Genomic DNA, 21,291 nt, shown 5'->3' with positions numbered 1-21,291 from the left:
AACCTGTCCATGCCATTCCAATTAGACAAGAAAGATATAACAAAACAAACGCCGATTACATTCTTTGAGAAATTCTCACACAGATTTGCGCGTGTGTTTGTGTGAAAGTGTTAGAAACAAACCAGAAACCAACCACAATCGACGTAAGCAAATTCGTTCTGACAAGAAAAAAATCATTTAAAAATAGTTTATTAATGAAAAAATAGTGAAAAATACGCTAAAATGGCAAAACCACCGGCAACAGGCACAAAATCATCAAAAAAATCGGAAAAATCATCGGAAGAATCGTCGTAAGTGACTTAGAACTGCCAATGACTTGTCGCTACTCGGTCATTGAACGACGAACTTCAAGTTCAAATGAAAAACATTTTTATCTTGCATTTTTTGACAGGTATCGCTGGCTTGTGTTTAGCATCGTGCTTGCATTGACAATTGCAACGAGATTTTACAAAGTTACGGAACCCGATCATGTTTGGTAAGAAATTTTTAACTTTTGTGATTTTTTGAAAGCAAGACCGTGACCGAGTGTTATACGCTTGTCTATGAATGGTTTGTTGGTATTTGTGTTGCCTATTAATGGAATCATCTGTTTTGTTGCGTTAATGTGTGTGTGTTGTTTTGTTTACTATTTTTTTTTGTTCACCGGTGAATTTTAAATTTTTTTTTGTAGTTGGGATGAAACTCACTTTGGAAAAATGGGCAGTTGGTACATAAATCGGACATTTTTCTTCGATGTTCATCCGCCACTGGGAAAAATGTTGATTGGACTGTCGGGATTGTTGACTGGATACAATGGAACTTATCCGTTCGAGAAGCCGGGTGATAAATATAATGGCACGAAGTACGAAGGAATGCGAATCGTAAGTTTTAATATTTTAGATTTTTTATGTTCTTCATTAAAAACTCGATTTTTCCTGCATTTTAATTTGATTTCTGAAAAAAATGTGGTTTTATGATGAAATGCCGATAGTAGGTACTTTTAAGAAAATTTTATAAAAAATTTTAAATGAATCCGATTTTTCAAAGTTTTCCCAAATTTTTTTTAAAATATTTTTCATTTTATACTCATTTTCTTCTCGTGAAAATTTAATGAAAATTTTGGGAAAACTTTAGAAAATCGGAAACACTTGAAATTTTTTTATAAAATCATCTAAGAATGTACTCATAGTATTTTAGAATTTTGAAAAGCTAATCACCGTGGAAACTCACAAAAATCTTTGTGAAAACTCGGGAAATTCGTGAAAATCTTTTGGAAAATTAACAAAAAAAAAAATACTTGAAAATTTTGTTTATAAAATTTATTCTTAGCACCGTTAAAAGACAAAAATTATAGACAACTTGTGAAAAATTAAATGCAAATCAATTATTCATCAAAAACTTGGAAAATTCTTGAAAAACTTTTAAAAAATCCGGAAAATTTGTGGAAAATCAAAAATACTTAAAAAATTTCTTTGAAATATTTTTCTTTATATGTTTGTGAGCTTTGTCAAAATTGAAAAGTCATAGAATATTTTGAAAAATTGGTGGAAAATTCGGGAAACTTGTGGAAAATTCGGAAAATTTTGATAAAAATTCAAAAATATGAATTTTCACAAAAAAAACTTTGAAAATATAAGTATTCCTTTTGAGTCTCACGAGTCCCAGAAAAAGTGTAAACTTGGAAAATTTGTGGAAAACTCATAATAATTTACGGAAAATCGGAAAAACTTAAGAATTTTCTTTATAAATTTTTATTAAAACCTTGGTGATAGATTTTTGAGCCTTAAAAAAATAAAAAATTATGAAAACCTCGGAAAATCGTGAAAAATTTTGGAAAAGTTAATTAAATTTCTGGAAACTTCGGAAAATTTGTGAAAAATCGAAAAAAAAGTGCGGAAATTTGTCTTGACCTTTTTTAAAATGCTCGTAGCAGACTCTTGAGCCCTGTGAAAAATGAAAAATCATGGAAAATTTTGTGGAAAACTTCGGAAAATTTTGAAATTATTAACGAAAAAGAATGAGAAATACTTGAGATTTTTTTAAATTTTCTCAAAATTTTCGTAACAGATTTTTGAGACTTGTAAAAAAATAAATAAACAAAATTATATAAAAAAAAAACTTGGAAAATTCGTGGAAATCTTCGGATAAACTTATAAAATTCATAAAATAATAATTTTTACCTTTAAAAAAAAATTTCTTAGAAACCCCATTAAGTAAAACTTTTCTTTTCAATTAGTTTTTTTCTTTTAATTACAGTTCTGCACAACTTTGGGTGCTTTGATCATTCCCATGTCCTACGACATTGTTTATGATTTGACACGGTCCGTTCAAGCTGCCGTAATTGCTTCTTCGTACATTTTGTTTGATGTCGGCATGCTAACTTTAAATCAATACATTTTGCTGGATCCCTTGCTTTTGTTTTTCATGACGGCATCAACGCTGGGCATGGTGAAGGTAACGAAGCACACGGAAAACGGGAACTCGTTCACGGTCAAATGGTGGCTGTGGCTCGTGTTCACCGGAACAATGCTGGCAAGCACAATTAGTGTCAAATTTGTGGGACTTTTTGTGGTGCTGCTTGTCGGCTTGCACACCATTAACGACTTGTGGAACGTTTTGAGTGACCTGAGTTTGCCCGTCATGCATACCGTGAAGCAACTTATTGCGCGCGCCATCACCTTGATTCTTTGGCCGATTTTTCTGTATTTGCTCTTTTTCTACATCCATTTGGCAGTGCTGAATCGCAGTGGGAACGGCGACGGATTTTATAGTTCGGCGTTTCAGTCGCAGCTGATCGGAAATTCGCTTCATAATGCCAGCATGCCGCGCAAAATGGCCTATGGGGCGGTGGTGACGATAAAAAATCACAAAACGGGCGGCGGGTATTTGCATTCGCATTTTCACTTGTACCCGAAAGGTGTGGGTGCCAGGCAACAACAAATCACCACGTATACGCACAAGGACGACAATAATAGGTGAGACATGCATACAAATGACCTCATGTTCATTTTTCAAATTTTTTTGTGGTTTTTTCAATTTTTTTTTCTTTCTTCTTCGCAGATGGCTTGTTAAGCCCTACAATAAGGATCCCGCTCAAGACACTGTGCAAATAGTAAAGCATGGTGATTTAATTCGCTTGGAACATGTCCAAACACGTAGAAATTTGCATGCACATAGGGAAGTGGCACCATTAACCAAAAAACATTTTCAAGTTACCGGATATGGTGAGGTAGAGTATTTTTCTTTTTTTCTATCTTTTTCTATTGTCTTTCGAGCATCGTCATTGCCGGCTGCTTGCCCGTATGTTGGAAAATTGGTTATTCTTTACGTAGCTACCTCAAATATGTGCAACGGAAAATTTATTTGTTCGTCTTTAAAATTTAAATTAAAGATTTTTTAGGCATTAGGCTGAAGCATTAGAGATTTTTTCTCATTTTAGCTGCAAAATTTTGTAATCAATTTATTCCTTTTAATTTTTTTTTATTCAAATTTGAAAATAAATTAAATTTGCGAGGGATTTATTTTTGAATTTAAACAACATTTTTTAACTTTGTGGAATTTTTGGTGAAGAAAAAAATTAAAAAAGTTAATTTAAATTAGTGAATTATTTATTTTTTTAAATTAAAAGTCTAAAAAGATGTCAAAATTTTTATTTTTTTAATTTAAAAATGTTATTTTTTATTTAAAAAAAAAAAAAAATTATTTTTAAAGGTGTCTATTTTTTAATTAGATCCTTTATGTTCTGTTTTGACTAGTGAAAAATCAAAAATTTAAATTTAAAAATTTATTAAATTTATCAATTTACTTAAATAATTTTTTTTATTATTTAATTATAATTTTATTTTCGAAATTATTAATTATTTTTAATTCAATTTTTTATTTTTAAAATTTTATTTATTAAAAATTTTAATTAATTTTTTAAAAATTTATTTAACTTTAAAATTTATTTTTTTTTTTAATTTTTAATTTTTGAAATTATTTTTTTTTTTTTAATTTCAAAATTTTTTAATTTAATTTTTAAATTTTTTAATTAAAAATAATAATTAAATTATTTCAAAAAAATTATTCGAATAAAAAAATTTTTCATTTCATTTATTTTAATAAAATTAATTAATAGTTAATTTAGTTTAAAACTTTATCTAAATTTTCATATTTAGGTATCTAAAATTTTTTATTTTAAATTTTTATTTAATTTATGTTTTTTCATTTAAAAATTTATTTTTAAAATTTTTATTTGATTAAAAAAATTTTCTTCTATTAATAATAAAAATTTATTAAAAAAAAATATTTTAGGCAACGAAATAGTTTTTAACGAAATGTTTAATTTTTAATGGATGGTGTTTCAGGCTCCATTATAAATAAAAATTTTATATTTTTTTTTTCTAAAGTTTCACAAAATTAAAATTTTCCAAAAATACTTTGATTAAATTTAAATAAAAAAATCTCTTTTACTTAAAACAAATATTTGAGTAAAAGTAAACTTTACACGGAAATTTCTTTTTGTGTTTCAACCTTTTAAAATAATTGCTGCCACTGCTCTCTCTGCAAATAGCACAATTCATTCGCATCTTTTAATTCAATGTTGTTTTTTGCTCATTCATTCTCATTCCTTTGAATTTTGTTGTTTTTTTCTCACAGAACGGCACCGGTGACGCAAACGATATTTGGAAAATAATGCTGGCGAACGGCAAGGATGGCGACGAAGTTGAAACAGTCACGAGTAAATTTACATTAGTGCATTACTTGCAAAGTTGCGCGTTGGTAGCGAGCGGTAAACAATTACCAAAATGGGGATTTGAACAACAGGAGGTGTCGTGCAACCCAAATATACGTGACAAAAATGCATATTGGAACATCGAGGATAACATTTTCGAGAAACGTAAGTACGGGAGAAAAAAAATTGAAAAAGAAAGTTTGTTCGCAGTTGTAATTGCACTTGTGCGATGCGATGCGAGATGAAGACGAAGACGAACATTTTTCCATTAAAATTGAGTTTGGCTTGTAATGTTAACGGATCGATCCAATTTCCGGCGTAATGTCGGTTTGATTGCAAATATTGCATGATGCTCAAATGTGATAATAGCTTCGTTTACGACACCCTCGTTGCTTCTTGATTTCTTCTAAAGACGAAGAAAAAAAAAATCAATTTATTACATTTGGGTAATTTTACCGGAAATTGTGTAATAAAATTGGGTCAGGGGAATTTAAAGATGTGAAGATTGAATTAACAATTTTTTTTTCTCTTTTTTCTCTTTAAAAATTTAGTTCCCAATGTCAGTTTTCAACTTTATGCTCCCGGATTCTTCTCTCGTTTCCTGGAATCGCATGCCGTGATGTTCCAAGGAAATGCAGGTTTGAAGCCGAAAGAGGGGGAAGTGACTAGTAGACCATGGCAGTGGCCTATTAACTATCGAGTAAGTATTATTTTTCTTTTGAAACGCTTTAAATTTATCAAAATTAAAAAATAACATAAATTTTGATAAAAATTGTCGGTTTTTAATTTTTTTTTTAATTTAAACTAAATTTTACTGAGTAAAAACTTTTAATTTTAAATTATTTCTATGAAATTTTTGATTTTTTTTTATTTATTTTTGTTAATTAATTCATTTTTTTTTCATTATTTTGAATAACTAATTTATGTAAAAAACTTATTCAAAAATTTTTTTGTGCAAAAACTTTGAAATATATTATAATTTGGATCAAAAATCATAAATTTCTTGAAAAAAATCAAAATTAATACTTTTATACTTGAAATTAATGTGTGAAAAAAAATTTAAAAAAACCTCAATTTGATAAAAATCTTCCTTTTCATCCAATTTTAGGGTCAATTTTTCTCCGGAAACTCCTACCGCGTTTATTTACTCGGCAATCCGATCATCTGGTGGAGCAATTTAGTCTTCCTCGGACTATTTCTCATCACTTTCTTGATTCAGGCAATCCGAATTCAACGAGGATACATTGATCAAAGTGACAGTCGCACGAATTGGAGATCGATTAATGCTGGCGCTTGGCTTTTTGCGGGATGGTTGTTGCATTATTTGCCGTTTTGGGCCATGGGACGCGTACTTTACTTCCATCATTACTTCCCGGCATTGATTTACAACTCCATGCTTACCGGTAAGTATTGTGGGGAAAAGCAATAATCCCCGTTGCTTAACAACACTTGTATTAAATATTGCTAAACAGGGACGAAAAAAATATTTTATTCAATGAGATTTAAAAAAAAAAATTAAAATTTAGTGACAAAAATATTTTCTTTTAATTTTTTTTTGTCCAAAAATAAAAAAAAAAATTCGAAAATTGTCCAAAATTTTCAATTTTCGACATTTGATAATTTTTTGGTTAGTTTTATAATTTTTTTTCATTTAAATGATTTCTAATGTTTAAAAAATACGATTTTTTATGATAAAGTTTCCAATAACATAAAAAAATATTAAATATTTTTACATATTTTTTTATTCTTAAAGTTTTGAACATTTTAATGATTTTTTGATAAAAAAATACTTTCAATTTGAATTGAAAAAATTTAAATTTCAACAAACTTAAAAACTTTAAAAATTCATGTAAATTTTAGAAAAAATTAGAAAATTATAAAAAAATTGCTTAAATTTAGTAAAAAAATTACATTAATAAAAACCTTTTTAAAAAATTTGTAAAATTTTTTTTTTAATTAAAAAAAAAAAACTTTGAAAGTCAAGTTATGAAAAAAAAGTTCAAAATTCATTTAAAAAAAAAAAATAAAATTAAAAAAAATATTTATATATTTTTTTCGTCCCTGATTATATTAATAAAAAAAATATCCGACACGCAACCGGCAACTTTGAAACTTTTGCGAGAGAAAAGGGAATTTTTTTTTCAGATTAATTTCAAGTATTTCCTCGCTTTATTATTTCCTTCCCATTCTACTCAATAACGAAAAAGTAACGATAAAGCGCAGAAAAAGTATTTATTTATTCCATTGAGCTAGCGCTGTATGCGATTTTTCTCTATTTTATGTTATTTATAAAACTTTTGAAAGCTTATTAAAACATTTTAAAAACTTTTTCATTTGCAATTCGCTTCAGTTAACTCCCTTTACTACGGTGCGCCGCACATCGAGTGCTATTCGGAGTAACTGACGTGGATTTGCTTTATGCACGGCAATAAATCGATTGTCAGACAGTTTTACTTAGATACGGCTTCCTGACAATCACTTTGACACACAAAGCGACGACGATTAACCTCTGTCACGAATCCCTGCCACATAATCAGTCAAAAAAAAAAAATAATGTAAAAAAATAACAGAATAATGGAATAATTCCTTCATTAAGTTTTCATAAAACCAATTAAACATTTTTTGGCCGCTCACACTCATCATGATAATGAAAATAATAATAATAATTCACAAAAGGAAAAAAAAATTGCACATGAACAGCGAACGGAGTAAAATAATAATTTTGTAATATAATGAAGAGAATGGAAAATATTTATTTTAATCATCATCGTATTAATAATTTGTGAAATAAAATAATGAACAGAAAAACACGAGTCCACCACAAAATTACAAATTCTTTCGAATAATGCCGAGTATGTGGTGTTGGATATGTGGATGGGGATAATTATTATTACGATGTTGATGAGTAAATTGAAAAACGCAATTATTATTATTATTATGTTCAACCAATTACAGATGAAACTTTAATGAATGTGGAGGTCTTTTTTTGTAATTAAATATTTTTCCTTCAAAGATTTTTTTAATTTTAAAATTAATTATTTAAAAATATTGATTTATAAAAAAAATGATTTTAGGTTTCAAAAAAGTTACAGTTTTAAAAAATGTTCAGTAAACGTTATTTGAAGAATTCATTTGAAGTTCAAGAAAATTAAAAAAAAAATTCTTGACTTATTTTGGAATTAAATACAAAATATAAATTTTGTGTTGTATTTGAGTAATTAAAAAAAAAAATTAAATTTTTTGAAAAATATTTTTTTTTATAATTTCGAAGCATTATCAACTTTTCATGTAATCAACCCATCCAGCTTCCTTACTAAATCAACAGCAAGACGAAACAAAAGCGGAAATTAAATTAATTTTCGATACATTCTCTTCCTTACACGAAATTCTGCCGAAAACTTTGAATAAAGCTAATTAAACCATCTATTAAAATCGCAATAGCAATCATTATCACCACGAACCAAACATCTATCAATTATATTGTTCGAAAACTATGATAATTAAGCATACAATTTCTCTCGCTGCTGCTCATGTCACGCTGTTATGCAAATGAAATGCGTCCTCCTGGAGTCATTATCGCGAAATAATGCATCTCTGCCGCTACTAATAAATACATTTAGTCGGCAAGGAAATTTATATTTTGTTCGCAAAAAAGTAGGCAAAAAGAGATCAAAAAAGCTTAGAACTGGAATATTATTATATTTACCAAGCAAACCGACCGAAAATATCTGTAGCAGAACAAAACTGCAGTGCAAGAGAATGAGAGACGAATCGCATTGTTTTCATCTGTTCCGTGGGCGAAAAACGAGTCAGATTAACCTTTCGGGAGTATATATTAATCCCTCATGAGTTAATTTAAGCCCTCGGAAGTTATTTTATGCCCTTGGGAGTTATTTTAAGTTCTCGTTAGTTAATTTAAGCTCTCGGGAGTAAATTTAAGCTCTTGGTAGTTAATTTAAGCTCTTGAGAGTTAATTTGAGGCTTCGGGAGTTAAATAAAATCCTCGGGAGTTAATTTTAGCTCTCAGGAGTTAATTTAAGCTCTTATGAGTTAATTTGAGACTTCGGGAGTTAAATAAAATCCTCGGGAGTTAATTTTAGCTCTCAGGAGCTAATTTAAGCTCTCGGGAGTTAAATTAAGCCCTCGAGAGTTAATTTAAGCCCTCAAGCGTTATTTTAAGCCTTCGGGAGTTAACTTAAGCTCTCGGAAATTAATTTAAGCCCTCGAAAGGTAATTTAAGCCCTCAGGAGTTAATTTAAGCCCCTGGGAGTTAATTTAAATCCTCGGGACTTAATTTAAACTCTCGGGACTTATTTTAAGCCCTCGAGAATTAATTTGAAACCTCGGGAGTAAGTTTAAGCCCTCGAGAGTAAATTTATGCCCTCGAAAGTTAATTTGAAATTTTGGGAGTAAATTTAAACTCTCGGGAGTAAATTTAAACGCTGGAGAGTAAATTTAAACTCTTGGGTGTAAATATAAACCCTCGGGAGTAAATTTATGCTCTCGGGACTTAATTTACGCCCTCGAGAGTTAATTTAACTCCTTTAGTTGGTAATCTGGTCCGTTCTCGCGCCCATAGGGTACTACAATGCATACAAGTTATGCTTTTTTGGCTTTTGTCTCGAGAATTGTACTGTTTTTGGGGTTCACTTCTCATATTCCAAAAGTGCACAAACACACACAATACAACTAGACATAACTTTAAAATGAAAATACTGTTGTTTATGTGTGGTTTTTTGTTTCAAAGTGCTTATGTTGTTGAACTGCACGAAACGAGAAAATTTTCCTGTTTTAAACAGTTTTTGTTTAAACAACGAACTAATTTCTGTCGGTGTTGGTGTGCCACTGAGCCGGAGCGTTATTTAAGGAAATGTACGATAAATGTTCGCATTAGCCAATCTTTTAAATTAAAACCGCATGTCCGAAACCGACCCGACTCGACGTACGTATCTCTGAGTTAATGTGTTTGTCTGTCGCTTTAAATTCCCTCCTCGCAAATTTCCTTTCTTCAATAATGATATCAATATAACATAATGTCATCGTATCTCTTTCTCACAACAAAAGATGTCACAAAAATTATGATATGAGACCCTTTTTAAGCAAAAATTACTACATGCAAGATATCGGATCTGCCGTTACATTGTTTGTTCGTGTCATACGGAATGTTTACTTTATGCATAGAGTCATGGATAGAAATTTTGCAAAATTACTTTTTTTTGGCAACAAGTACGTCTCTGATACTCACTCTCACTGGTATCTTGTGAAATAAATCTAAAAGTGCAATATAATGTACTTTTGGAAAACTGAGCGAGAGACGACTAGCTAGCAACAATGTCATAATTTAAGAGTATCAGATTTCACTAATGTTTCCCAACAACAATAACAAGAGAATTGTACACTGTGAAAAATCTAATTTTTTGATCTCCAAATATTTTGAATTGTTAAAAAATATTTTTTAATTTTTTAAATAATTTTTGAATGTGAAAATTAATTTTTTAATTAATTATTTCTTAATTTAAAATTTAATTTTTATTATTTTCATTAAAAATTATTTACTTGATTAGTTTACTTTATTTTTTAAATTATTCCAAATTAATTTTAATTTTTTTCCAATTTTTTTTAAGGAAACTTTTCCTTTATTTATTAATTTAATAATTATTTCTTAATTTAAACTTAAATATTTATTGTTTTTTTTTTTAATTTTATTATTTAAAATTATTTTTATTTTTTTTGTTTTATTAATTTTTAATTAATTAATAATAATAATTTAATTTCTTTTTTATTATTTTATTTTAATTTTTTTTTTAAACTGAAACCTTACAAATTTTGTAATTTTTTTTGAAAATGTTTTTTTAAACCTTGATTAAAATTATTTTTTTTTATTTCAATATTTTTTAAAAATAATTCTGATTGAAATTCTAAATTAAAAACTAGATTTTACAGTGTACGACCATATCATATAGATAAACAAAAGTAGAGAATAGTGTCAGACACCTTAAAAGGTTAAAATTTTCCAGATTTTATAAATAAATATTGCACATAAGCCGCCCCCCATTTTCCACATACCTTCCCATTAAAACCCAACATTATTTTATTTTTGCACACAGCCATACTCACACAATCACTTTCTCATTGCAGGTATCATGTTTGACTATATAATGAAACGCTTACCATTTGCTTGGTTAAAACACGTTTTGCTGGGAGCAACAATTTCCATCCTTGTGTACAGCTTTAAATTATTCTCACCACTGGCATACGGAATGCACGATGGCCCCGCTACCGAACCGAATTCAACGATGCACTCGTTACTCTGGATGAAAACATGGGAATTTTGATAACTATTAAAATTTTATTGACAGTCTGATATTTTGCATTTTCTCGTATTGCTTACTGTTTCACACACATATAAATGCCACATAAAAATCAAAATCAAATAAAATGTTCACTCCTGGGGATATTTTATTTTTGAATCTAAATTAAATATTATTGAAAGTTGAATCAATGAAAAGCAAAAACTAGACAAATATTGAGTTGTTTATTTTTATTTCTAAAACAAAACAGATTTATAGGGGAGAAAACTTTTTTTTCAGAATTTAATTTTTTTTTTCTTCGATCCAAAGTTTGTTCATTCATGAAGAATTAACGAACCATTACTGCTACTGCTGCTGCTGCTGTAGTTCTTTTGCTCGCTCCTCGCAATATTTATCGAGTCACGTGCTTTGATGGAATCAAGACAACTTTCAAACAACAACAACAGCAGCAGCAGCAACACAAAAGAAAAGCAATAAAACTAAAACAACAGATTTTATTCAAAACTTTCCTATTGATTTCGGTTTGTTAAGCATTTTCGACAAAAAAAGGCAGCAAAAAAATCAGCACAAAAAAATCTTATAAAGCAATAAAAGTTTATTTATTGAATATTGGATATCAAAGCGCAAGATGCTGTCAAACTAAACCATGAAAATGTAATAAAAGTTTCTTCCTTCACGCTATCAGGCTTCATCAAGTGCTTGCTTTTGGTTAAATGAGGACACACAAAAAGTCTTCGATTTATAAAAATGAGCGAAAATGTGAATTCGGTGGACTACAGGTAATGTTTAAGTTAGATTTAAGGTAAAAATTTAAACAAAATTAAATTTAAATACAATCGGTATGAAAATACTTTTTTTAATATTTAGAGATTGCAAGTTTCGGTCCATTTTGAAGTTCGAGCCAATCATTCGCAGTTTTATATGGTTCGATGGGAAGATACATTTAGAATCGATTCAGTCGAGTTTGTTAATAAAGCAACGAAAAACTATATTTTCTTACAAAGGACTTGTCTTTATAAATGAAGCAACTTTATGCTAAAGTACGCAAAGAATTCAGAGTAAGCCTTACTTAATAAATACCGATCCCAGCACTTTTTAGTCCCTTTATAATAAAGTCGCTGATGATGTTATTCTTTTTCTGATATTTAATCCAATAGAAAACATTTACAACCAAAATCGAACTTTTACCAAATGTAACCGAAAATTTATTCACAAAGCCTTTTTATCTTCGCCGCTCTCGGACCCGCATTTTTTTCTTTTGACGCCATCGTGCTATGTTACGTCTTCGTCTCACTATCGAATTGTTGCAATTTTTTACGTGGTGGCACCTACCCGCTTTAAACGCCGGTCCGTTATGGATGATCACTCTCAATTCGCGTGATGGGGCTTTTGTGGCGATTCTCGCGCGGACTGGAGTTGAACGTAGAATCAAAACAACCTTTTTCAATTTATTCCAGTTGACGATTGTAGTTTTTTTTCCTATAATTTAAATATTTTAGTTTCACATAGTTATCATTTTCTCATGAATTTCCTTTCTCAGTCCCTTTTTGTATTTCTTTTTTCCTTTTCCTTACAATTTCTTGCTGACCACGTGTCCTTTTCCCATATGTAAACTTTTTATCATAAATTTATTCTCTTAATTATTGCGTTGATGCTTCTTTCCTCCATTATTTTCCGGAGCTCTTTGAGAACCGAGTACCAATTGATTTGCATAGACGGTACTTTTGCAGACACTGAGTTTCTGTTTCATAAAGCCAATCTGTGCTGCACTGGCTTGCTCGCCATGTTCCGCCTTTAAGCCATTAAACACTTGGACCTTGGCTTCGAAGGCAGCCTTTCGTTCTTGTTGTGCTTCGAGAGCCTGGAGGTTTGCCAAATAAAATGCATCCGCGGCATCCCGCTTTGCTGAAAGGTCGTTTCCTACGGCGGATTTTCATGGTAAAAAGCCCAATCGGAGCCAAATTTTTTGAAATCAAAATTGCTAATTCAAAAAATTCGGTACCCATTTTATTGAGCTACGTGAATTTTTATCAAGCACAATTTTTTTTAAAAGTCAAATAAAATTTTTGCAGTAAATAGGAGGATCTTGCAAAATTCGCAAAGCCTTTTTTTTTTGATAATTTTTAAAATATTCAGCTTTCTTTTTTCTACTGTAGAATGGAAAACGAACGTACTTTTTACATTTTTATTCAGAAAGTCGTTCATACCCCCTTTTATAAAAGAAAAACTTAGATTTTCATATAATCTTTGATAATGGCATCCAGTAACTTAGTTTCCAAAAACACAAATCAAAAACAAAATTATTCAATTTAAGATTTTGAATAGTTTGGTATTAGTTTAAGTTCGAAACTCGAGAATTTAAAGCCCCGAGCTTTTGCAATCTCTATTTTTTCAATTTCAAAATAATTTATTATTTTTTTGTAAATTAATCTTTGGAAGTGAACTGAGAAAAAAAGTAAAATTCTAGAGAAGTTTGACAAAAATTGGATACAGTTAAATTATATTGATAATTTTAAAAAAATCTATTTCTGAGCTTTAAGAATAATTTTTCCTTCAAATATTTTTGATATTAAAAATTGAGCAAACCTTACAACATTTTTTCCTCACTTAAATTCTCATAAATCGTCATTGAATGAGACGCAACTCAAAATGTAAATTCCTTTCATTTCAACATATTTTTTATTCGAGCATAATTTTCATAATGGCATCAACAGTAACATAACGCCACAACAACAACCTACGAACACCCAAAAATAAAAACTGTAATTCAATTTGGCGTTCGAAGCAAATTTTTCATTCAAGGTAGAAGATACGCAAAAATTTCACCTGAATATAATGTAATGTTATTTATAATAAAAAAAAGAGCACCATCATCAGTAAAAAGTATGAATAGCGTCTTCACTTTTATTACATATTTTCCTCCGTTTTTTAATAGCCTCCTATACGTCTCGGAAGCCGCACATTGCTAGCTGTGTCGCGAAAAATCCACCAAAACCCGTGTCGAAAGCAATGCCAATGAAAATTTTCGGTACATGGCTAACATAAAATATGACTGTCTACAAAATATGGCTTGTTAATACAATCACCGCAGATTTTTGTGTATGAGTCTATACACGAGACTTAATGTAAAATATAACAACAGTAACAACAAAAATAATAACAAAAAGCTGGAGGTATACGGGTATGTACGAGCAAACGACGAAGATTTATTGCATGTTTTCAATTTAGCTTATGCAACCAATTTTAAAAGCTTCTCAGCTTTTCACGTACCGACATCGTCATTACATTATTTCCTTCTGGCTCTTTTTTGCGTCTTTTCGTTTTTCTTTCTTTGTTTTCCATTTCTTGTGTCGGTCGGATAAAGAGGCACATCTAAGGCCACCAACAAAAAAATGTCCACTGAATTTAATTTACTTCGTTCGTTTTTCTAGCTAGTTTTGGTAATTGGGATGAAATTGAGCAAAAATTAAGATGAAGTTGAGGTATTAAACTGTTGAACAAAAAACTACATGCAATCAACTGTGATTTAATTTATTGCAATATAGTGGAAAACTGGCTTTATATTAGGATTTTAATGTAATTTTTACTTAATTTATAGAACATATTTTGAAAATTTTTGACCACGTGACCAATTTTCGATACCACATCACCCGATTTTAGCATTTCATCGATAAAAAAAGGCATGAGATTTTTTGATGGTTTTGTGTTAGTTAGTCCTAAAGTAGTCCAAAAAACCTAAATTTAAAATTCTAGAATGAGCTTAAGTGTTTCTATGCATTTTTAGTGACACCAGGTATGTCAAAGAGGTACTTGAACATACCCAAATGCACTAAAAAATGTCTAAATTCTCAATAGCTCATTCCAGAATTTTGAATTTAGGTTTTTTGGACTACTTTAGGACTAACTAACACAAAACCATCAAAAAATCGCATGGCATTTTTTCCATGAAATGCTGAAATCGGGTGATTTGGAATCAATAATTGGTCACGTGGTCAAAATTTTTGAAAATATGTTCTATAAATTAGGTTAAAATTACATTTAAATCCAAATAAAAAGTCAGTTTTCTAATGCCTCAGCGTCCTTAAGGGATGTCATCTCAACACATGAAAAAAATTCAATAGACTTACCCAAGTACTTTACTATTTTATTTTAGTTTTTTTTTGTTTAAATTTAAGTTGAGTCCCTTCAACTCCAATTAAAAGAGTAAATGAAAAACTTTTAATTTTTTTTCAGGAAAAAAGTTTGTTCTGTGGCTCAAACTTCATATGCTCACTCAAGCCAAAATTAAATCATGGTTAATAATAACAAGGCTGTGAAGGACAGCACGTAGTACTCGAAAACTACCTTGAACCTCTTCAACTGCACTGCTCTCGTTTTCTTAGTTCTGCCATATTGTCATCGTCATTCATCACAAAACGCATACCCACACACACATGGTGCACTAAACTAACACGAGCAACATTTTTTAAACGCTCAGCAAACACTTTAATCACGAGGATACTTGAAATTATAAAACTAAACATACGTACCATGAACGGTAGTCACTTGGAGAAGTAGGTAGGTAGTGCATGTTCTTGCTTTCCTCTTTCTCCTGTCGGTAAGCACGCATGTGGTTGAAAACTTGAAGGAGCGTGTGTGTGAGTTGCTAAGGACTCGAAATGGGATTATATAACAAAAGGTTTCAGTTTGCCTTTGGAAATAAAATATACATTGCAATTTTTGTCACACTGTAACTTTACTCTTGCTTCAGATTCACGCTGCCATTAACAGCATTCTAGTATGGTGAAATAATAGGCTCGATTGATCAAAGCTCGAGCTTTGATTGTTGAGACCTTTGATCGTTCAAGCTTTAAAAAAACAAGAGGTTTTATTTCAAAAAAAAAAAAAAATAGTTAAAATGCAATCGAAAAAAAAATTTGATTAAATTTTACTCAAAATTGTTTTGTACATAAATTTGCAAAAATTCGTATTAAAAAACGGTAAAATATATTTTAAAAAAAATCTTTAAATTTGAGCAGCGGAACGAACTATAAATTTTAGGTAGATTTTTTACAATTTTTTCTTAAATATTTTTCATTTTTATTTTTGTTGCTCAAATTTAAAAATATTTTCATTGATTTACTATGTTTTTAACAAACAAAAATTTAATTTAAATTATTTTTTTTATTTAATTTTAATTTTAATTTAATTTAAAAATTGATAATTTTTTTAGAATAACATTTTTAAATTTAATGTAAAATTAAAAAAAAAAATTAAATTTAAAAAAAAATTTAAAATAAAAATTTAAATTTAATTCAAAAAATATATTGATAAAATTTTATTAAAAACTAATAAAATAATTAAGTAATTAAAATTAATAATTAAAAAAAAAAATTTCTTTTTTTTTTAAATTATTTTTTTCTAAATTTTTTCACAAATTATCATTTTCTACGATGTTTCAAAATTTTCAAAAATATTTGAAGTATTTGAAATTCTCCAATTTTTTTTGTCTATGTGGATGGTGCCATAAATAGGTAACGTTCTAAATGAATGGCGCCATATTTTGAATTAGCAAAGGCAATTTTAAATGTCGTTACGGATAGATTGCACATAACAGACAGACATAATGCCGAATTATTTTCAATATAAATTTTGACTAAAAAAATTAAAATAGAATCTTATGAATTTAATTTTAAATCACAAAATGGATATTTATTTTTGGATAACAAAAAAATTGTTAGGATTTTAAAAAAATTAATTCAATTTTTTATATCAAGAGAAACTAAAAAGGCATTAAATATTTTTAATCAAAAATGATAAAAAAAAATCTATAGAAAAAATTTTTTTGAAGTTAAAATTTAAAACTTAAAATATCTCACAAAGCTCGAGTTTTTAGACACACTGCTTCATATGACTTTTTCACATGTAAAACAACGACGACACAAACAAAGAAGACAAAGAAAAAGTTCAACGGGATTCATCATAAAAGTCAACACATGTACATTAAATTATACTCACCATTCAAAAAACACCAGGCGTCTCCACACAAATCTTCAAAATCTCCAATTTTTGACTCCCCAACTCCCCCAAATTGCCGAAAACCGTTCGCATTGTAACTCCATCGACGACATCAACTCTTCGATTCAATAAATCTACTCACTGCAAGTCTCGCAGCGACGACAATGACGACGAAGACACAAACAGAAATCTAACGCCTGCGCACATTCATTAGCAATTGTTGAACATCGTGCACAGAATCATCTGTCTCGTCGTGTGTTATCGACACACGGCAAAGCAACTCACTGAACCGAGCTCCGCGATGTCGTACAATAAAAGGCAAACATTGTGATTTTCTACTTTAGTCGTTTCGTGGATGAGTAACGCACCGGACGAAAAAACTCCCAAAAGAACTTGTTTATGTCTGTAAAATTTTTTGACATTTAATTTTGATTCCTTTCTTCAAAAGAGTTTTTGTTTGTTTGACAAAAACGAAACAACGGAAAGCAGGCGAAATAAAGGATTGCGAGTCCGGGCAACTTCCGTCCATGCAACAAAAAAAATATTTAAGTGAATAATTTTTGTGTGAGAGCACAGCAAATACCGAGAAATCCTTGAAACTTGCAAGCAAACAAGGAAAAAATATTTTTAAATAAATAAAAACAGAGTTTTTCGTGTGTGTATTTTCCGTATGCGACGCACAGCACAGGAGAGAAAAGTTAGTTCATAAAAAATCGAAGCTTGTCGTTGTCATTGTCGTCGTCGTCGTCGTTGGCGGCAGGCAACAATATAATCATATAAATATAACTAGAAAAAAAAATAAAATAAAATTGTTTCAAAAAAAAAAAATCATCAACAAAACATTTTTACATTTAACGGAGTGAAGCAGCGTCAATGTCTGTCTAAATCGCCACAGCAGAAATTTTAAAGGTACTTTCTTTTTATATTTCTTTAACGTTCTTTTTTTTATTGTTACGTACTTTATTGATTTTTTTTCGGTGTTTTGTTTGGTTGCAAAAATTTACAACGGACGATTTTTAATGAATGTAGAATGTAGAATAACCAGCGGGAGATTGCCGATAACAATATTCTCGCACATAAATAAATTTATAGGCAAGTAAACAACAACAAACCATACTTACCTACAAACAATTATTAGACGTTATTTACTTATTAAACATACGCGTTGATATTGTTATCAGTGCCGGTCTTTGTATGTATGTCTGACTATCGTATGGTGCGTTCAAAATAGTAACCATCGTGCCTAAATTTAAATGTATGTGAATTTTGTGAGGCAGAAACATTCATTCAGTGTAATTTAAAAGTCAGTCATTCTGATGCCAATTGTAAAATTTTTGTGTCTCGCAAGTTTTTGGACTATAAAAAATTTAAAACATGAAAAATTGGATTGAACTGAATTTAGACTTTATTATTTAGATTTACTGGCATATACTAAGGGGAAGTCAAAAATATATTTAATTATTGTTTTCTCAAACGCTCAACAGGCAAGAGCCCTTGGCAGTCAAAATTTTTTTTTGGTAAAAAAAAACCATTGAAAAACGCCTTCCGGCATAAAAACCCATCTTTTCAAATAAAATACAATAATTCAATAAATTCTCGTAGTTCAGGAGTTCTGCTTCTTTGGCCCAGTTTGGTGATGCGATTTGAGTTACAGTTGACATCACATAAAACATAAAAAGATACAAAAAGAACAAAAATTCACCAGCGATTGATCCAGCCAAATTAAATTTTTTTTCCCTTTCCTCAAAGGCGGTGGGATTCTGCCATTTAATTAATTATTAAGTAATTAATTAAATTATAAAATTTTTTTTTTTCATTAAAAAAAATTAAGATTTCGTGTGAGATTTAAAAAAATGTCTTAAAAATTAAAAAAAAAATATATTTGGATGTGATCATTTTGGTTTATTTTGAAACCAAAGGAAAGGGAAGCCAACTTATTCCCCAAAATAATATTTAGTAAATATTATTTACCCCAAGATAATGAAAAATCCTAAATTAAGTCAATTTTATACGTTTTTTAAGTGATTATACAAATTTAATTTCTAAATTAAATAATTCTCCATTTTTCTTTTAAAAATTCAAAATTTCTGTATTTATGTAAAATGATTTTGATTTTTTACCTTTAGGCCGCTCCATTTTTACAATTTTTTGAACTTTTTGTCCCATGCCCCATTTCAAAAGCCGAAAATCCAATGGGGCAAAATAAAAACAAAAAAGTTAAAATTTCATCAAAATTGACCATTTTTAGCCTTTTTCCATATTTTTCAAGAAATTTTCAAAAATTTTATAAAATATTTTCAATTTTCAAGAATTTTTGTATTGAAAAACGAAATTTTTCATTAATTTTCTTCTCTAAAAATATTTTCAAAAAATTATTTTTAAAAATTTTTTGACAGTTATTTTCATGAAATTTTTCTGTTTAAATTTTTAATTGGAAATACTCTCAAAGTAGATATCATAAAAACAACTAAATTATACCGAAATTTGTTAAAATTTTGTCATTTTTTATGAAAAAGTATTTCAAAAATTTTTTTTTTATTTTGCCCCCCCCCCCATTTTGAAAAAATCTGTGAAGTTTGAAAAAATGGAGCGGCCTTACTAAGGAATTTTTGAATATTTTGAAGTTTTATTTTTGTTTTTTCAATAAATTAAACTAAAATTGACGGAATTTAAAGAAATAAGCGATATTTTATAAAATAAATTAATTTTTTCAATATTTCGCAAAAATGTTTTAAATATGTTAATTAAATAGCTAAAAAAGACATATGTATTAAAATCCCGACAAATCCCGAAAAATCAATATTTTATTTTTCTTTTTCATTTGTATTTTTTATTTTTCCTAAAAAAATTATTTGAATAAAATTTCCAATTCTCATGTCTCGCATTTTATTTCTTTTGCAACACACCAATTTTCGCGAATTTCTATTTTTGCCAGAATGTTGATGATGTTGTTGCTCACTTTTTTTTGCATCGCATTCGCAAAATCACTGAAATTTTTCCGTTGTTTGCTGCGGATTCCAGTGTGTTTGGGTGGCGTTTAGAATGTTTTGAATTTTGCATTTAAATGGGCAGGAAACGTTTAGAGCACACTCACAATAAATCACCATTATTGAGCTTTGAATTTTCGCAAAATGTTGGAAAATTCACACAGCATGCCGAGAAATTTAAATATAATTTGTTTATGTCATTATTGCCATTTATTTGATATAATTGCATCATATTGCATTGATTCCACCTCAAACACACACGGATGAGAGAAAGAGCGAGAAGGACACGATATAATTTGCAAAATGCATAAAATCGAAACCAATTAATTACGAGAGATTTGTTTATGCTCCAAAAAATTTATTGATTTAATTCTACCTTGGCCACTTTCCTACAACCTTTTGCGGAGTGCATGTACAATAAAATAGCGACATATAAACTCATAAAACATTGTGTTATTGTGATTTCATGGTGCAAGATGATTTTGAATTATGTATACACAAAAGAATTGATTGGACGAGGTTAAATTTGATGGTGCGCGTGTTTGTGTTTGTTTAGATAACTAATGAGTTTCTTTCGGCTCTCAGCGATAAAAATAAATAAAATTGTTTAAAAAAAAATTATAAAGGATTTTTCGTGTGACTTAATTTTTTTTTTGCTATTTTTGAAATTAAAAAAATAATTTAAACGATTTTTTTTTTCAAAAATTCAAAATTATTAAATATCAATTGATCTAAAATAAATCTAAAAAAAAATCAATTGAAAAAATTAAAATAATTATTATTATTTTTTTATTTTTAGATAAATTTTGAAAAAAATATTCTAAAAAATTAATACTTTACATTTTTTTTTAAATAAAATAAAAAATTATTTATCTTTTTATTTGCGAAAATGGTAAAAATAAAATAAGATTAAAAAATTTTAAATAATATAAATTTAAAAAAAAATTGTTTACATTCTAGAAAATTTAATTATATTTTTAGCTCTTATTATTTTTTGAATTATTTACAATTTATTTATAAAAGACTTATAAAAATTTATTAAATTTTTACCTTTATAAATAACGGATTTTACTTCCATTCCTCTATCAAAATTGAATATTGTGTCACTTAATCCCAACCTTATCGCATGCCGCTATCCAGAAACCACCTAAAATTCCGTGCAAAATTTCAATCAAGTAAAATATATTCCAGAGAACGAGAGTCCCAGATGTGCTTGCACGCATGTTGTTAAATGTATTTATATTAGAAATTATATCCCAACAAATAGAGGCGCACAAAGCAAATTACTTGCATTTATTTTCGC

At 28.9% G+C, this 21,291-nt stretch overlaps 2 protein-coding genes across 2 annotated transcripts in view; both read left to right on the top strand.

Annotated features, from left to right (window-relative positions):
• Positions 1-204: 204 nt before the first annotated feature.
• On the top strand, positions 205-11,028 carry LOC134835111 (protein O-mannosyl-transferase 2). The gene is made up of 9 exons (XM_063849976.1): positions 205-290; positions 392-475; positions 671-860; positions 2,236-2,954; positions 3,040-3,208; positions 4,618-4,858; positions 5,245-5,393; positions 5,802-6,096; positions 10,832-11,028. The coding sequence occupies exons 1-9, from the start codon at positions 223-225 to the stop codon at positions 11,026-11,028; spliced, it is 2,112 nt and encodes a 703-aa protein (XP_063706046.1). The 5' UTR covers positions 205-222.
• Positions 11,029-17,364: 6,336 nt separating this feature from the next.
• The window catches only part of LOC134833556 (post-GPI attachment to proteins factor 6), a 57,560-nt gene continuing 53,633 nt past the window's right edge, over positions 17,365-21,291 (top strand). The window contains exon 1 of the mRNA XM_063847916.1: positions 17,365-17,910. The gene's annotated coding sequence lies outside the window, so the exon portion shown is untranslated. The remainder of the gene's footprint in view (positions 17,911-21,291) is intronic.

The sequence above is a fragment of the Culicoides brevitarsis genome, chromosome 3 (genome assembly GCF_036172545.1).
Source record: "Culicoides brevitarsis isolate CSIRO-B50_1 chromosome 3, AGI_CSIRO_Cbre_v1, whole genome shotgun sequence".
In the NCBI taxonomy this organism is placed as follows: domain Eukaryota; kingdom Metazoa; phylum Arthropoda; class Insecta; order Diptera; family Ceratopogonidae; genus Culicoides; species Culicoides brevitarsis.
This window is presented reverse-complemented; position numbering and strand designations above follow the sequence as displayed.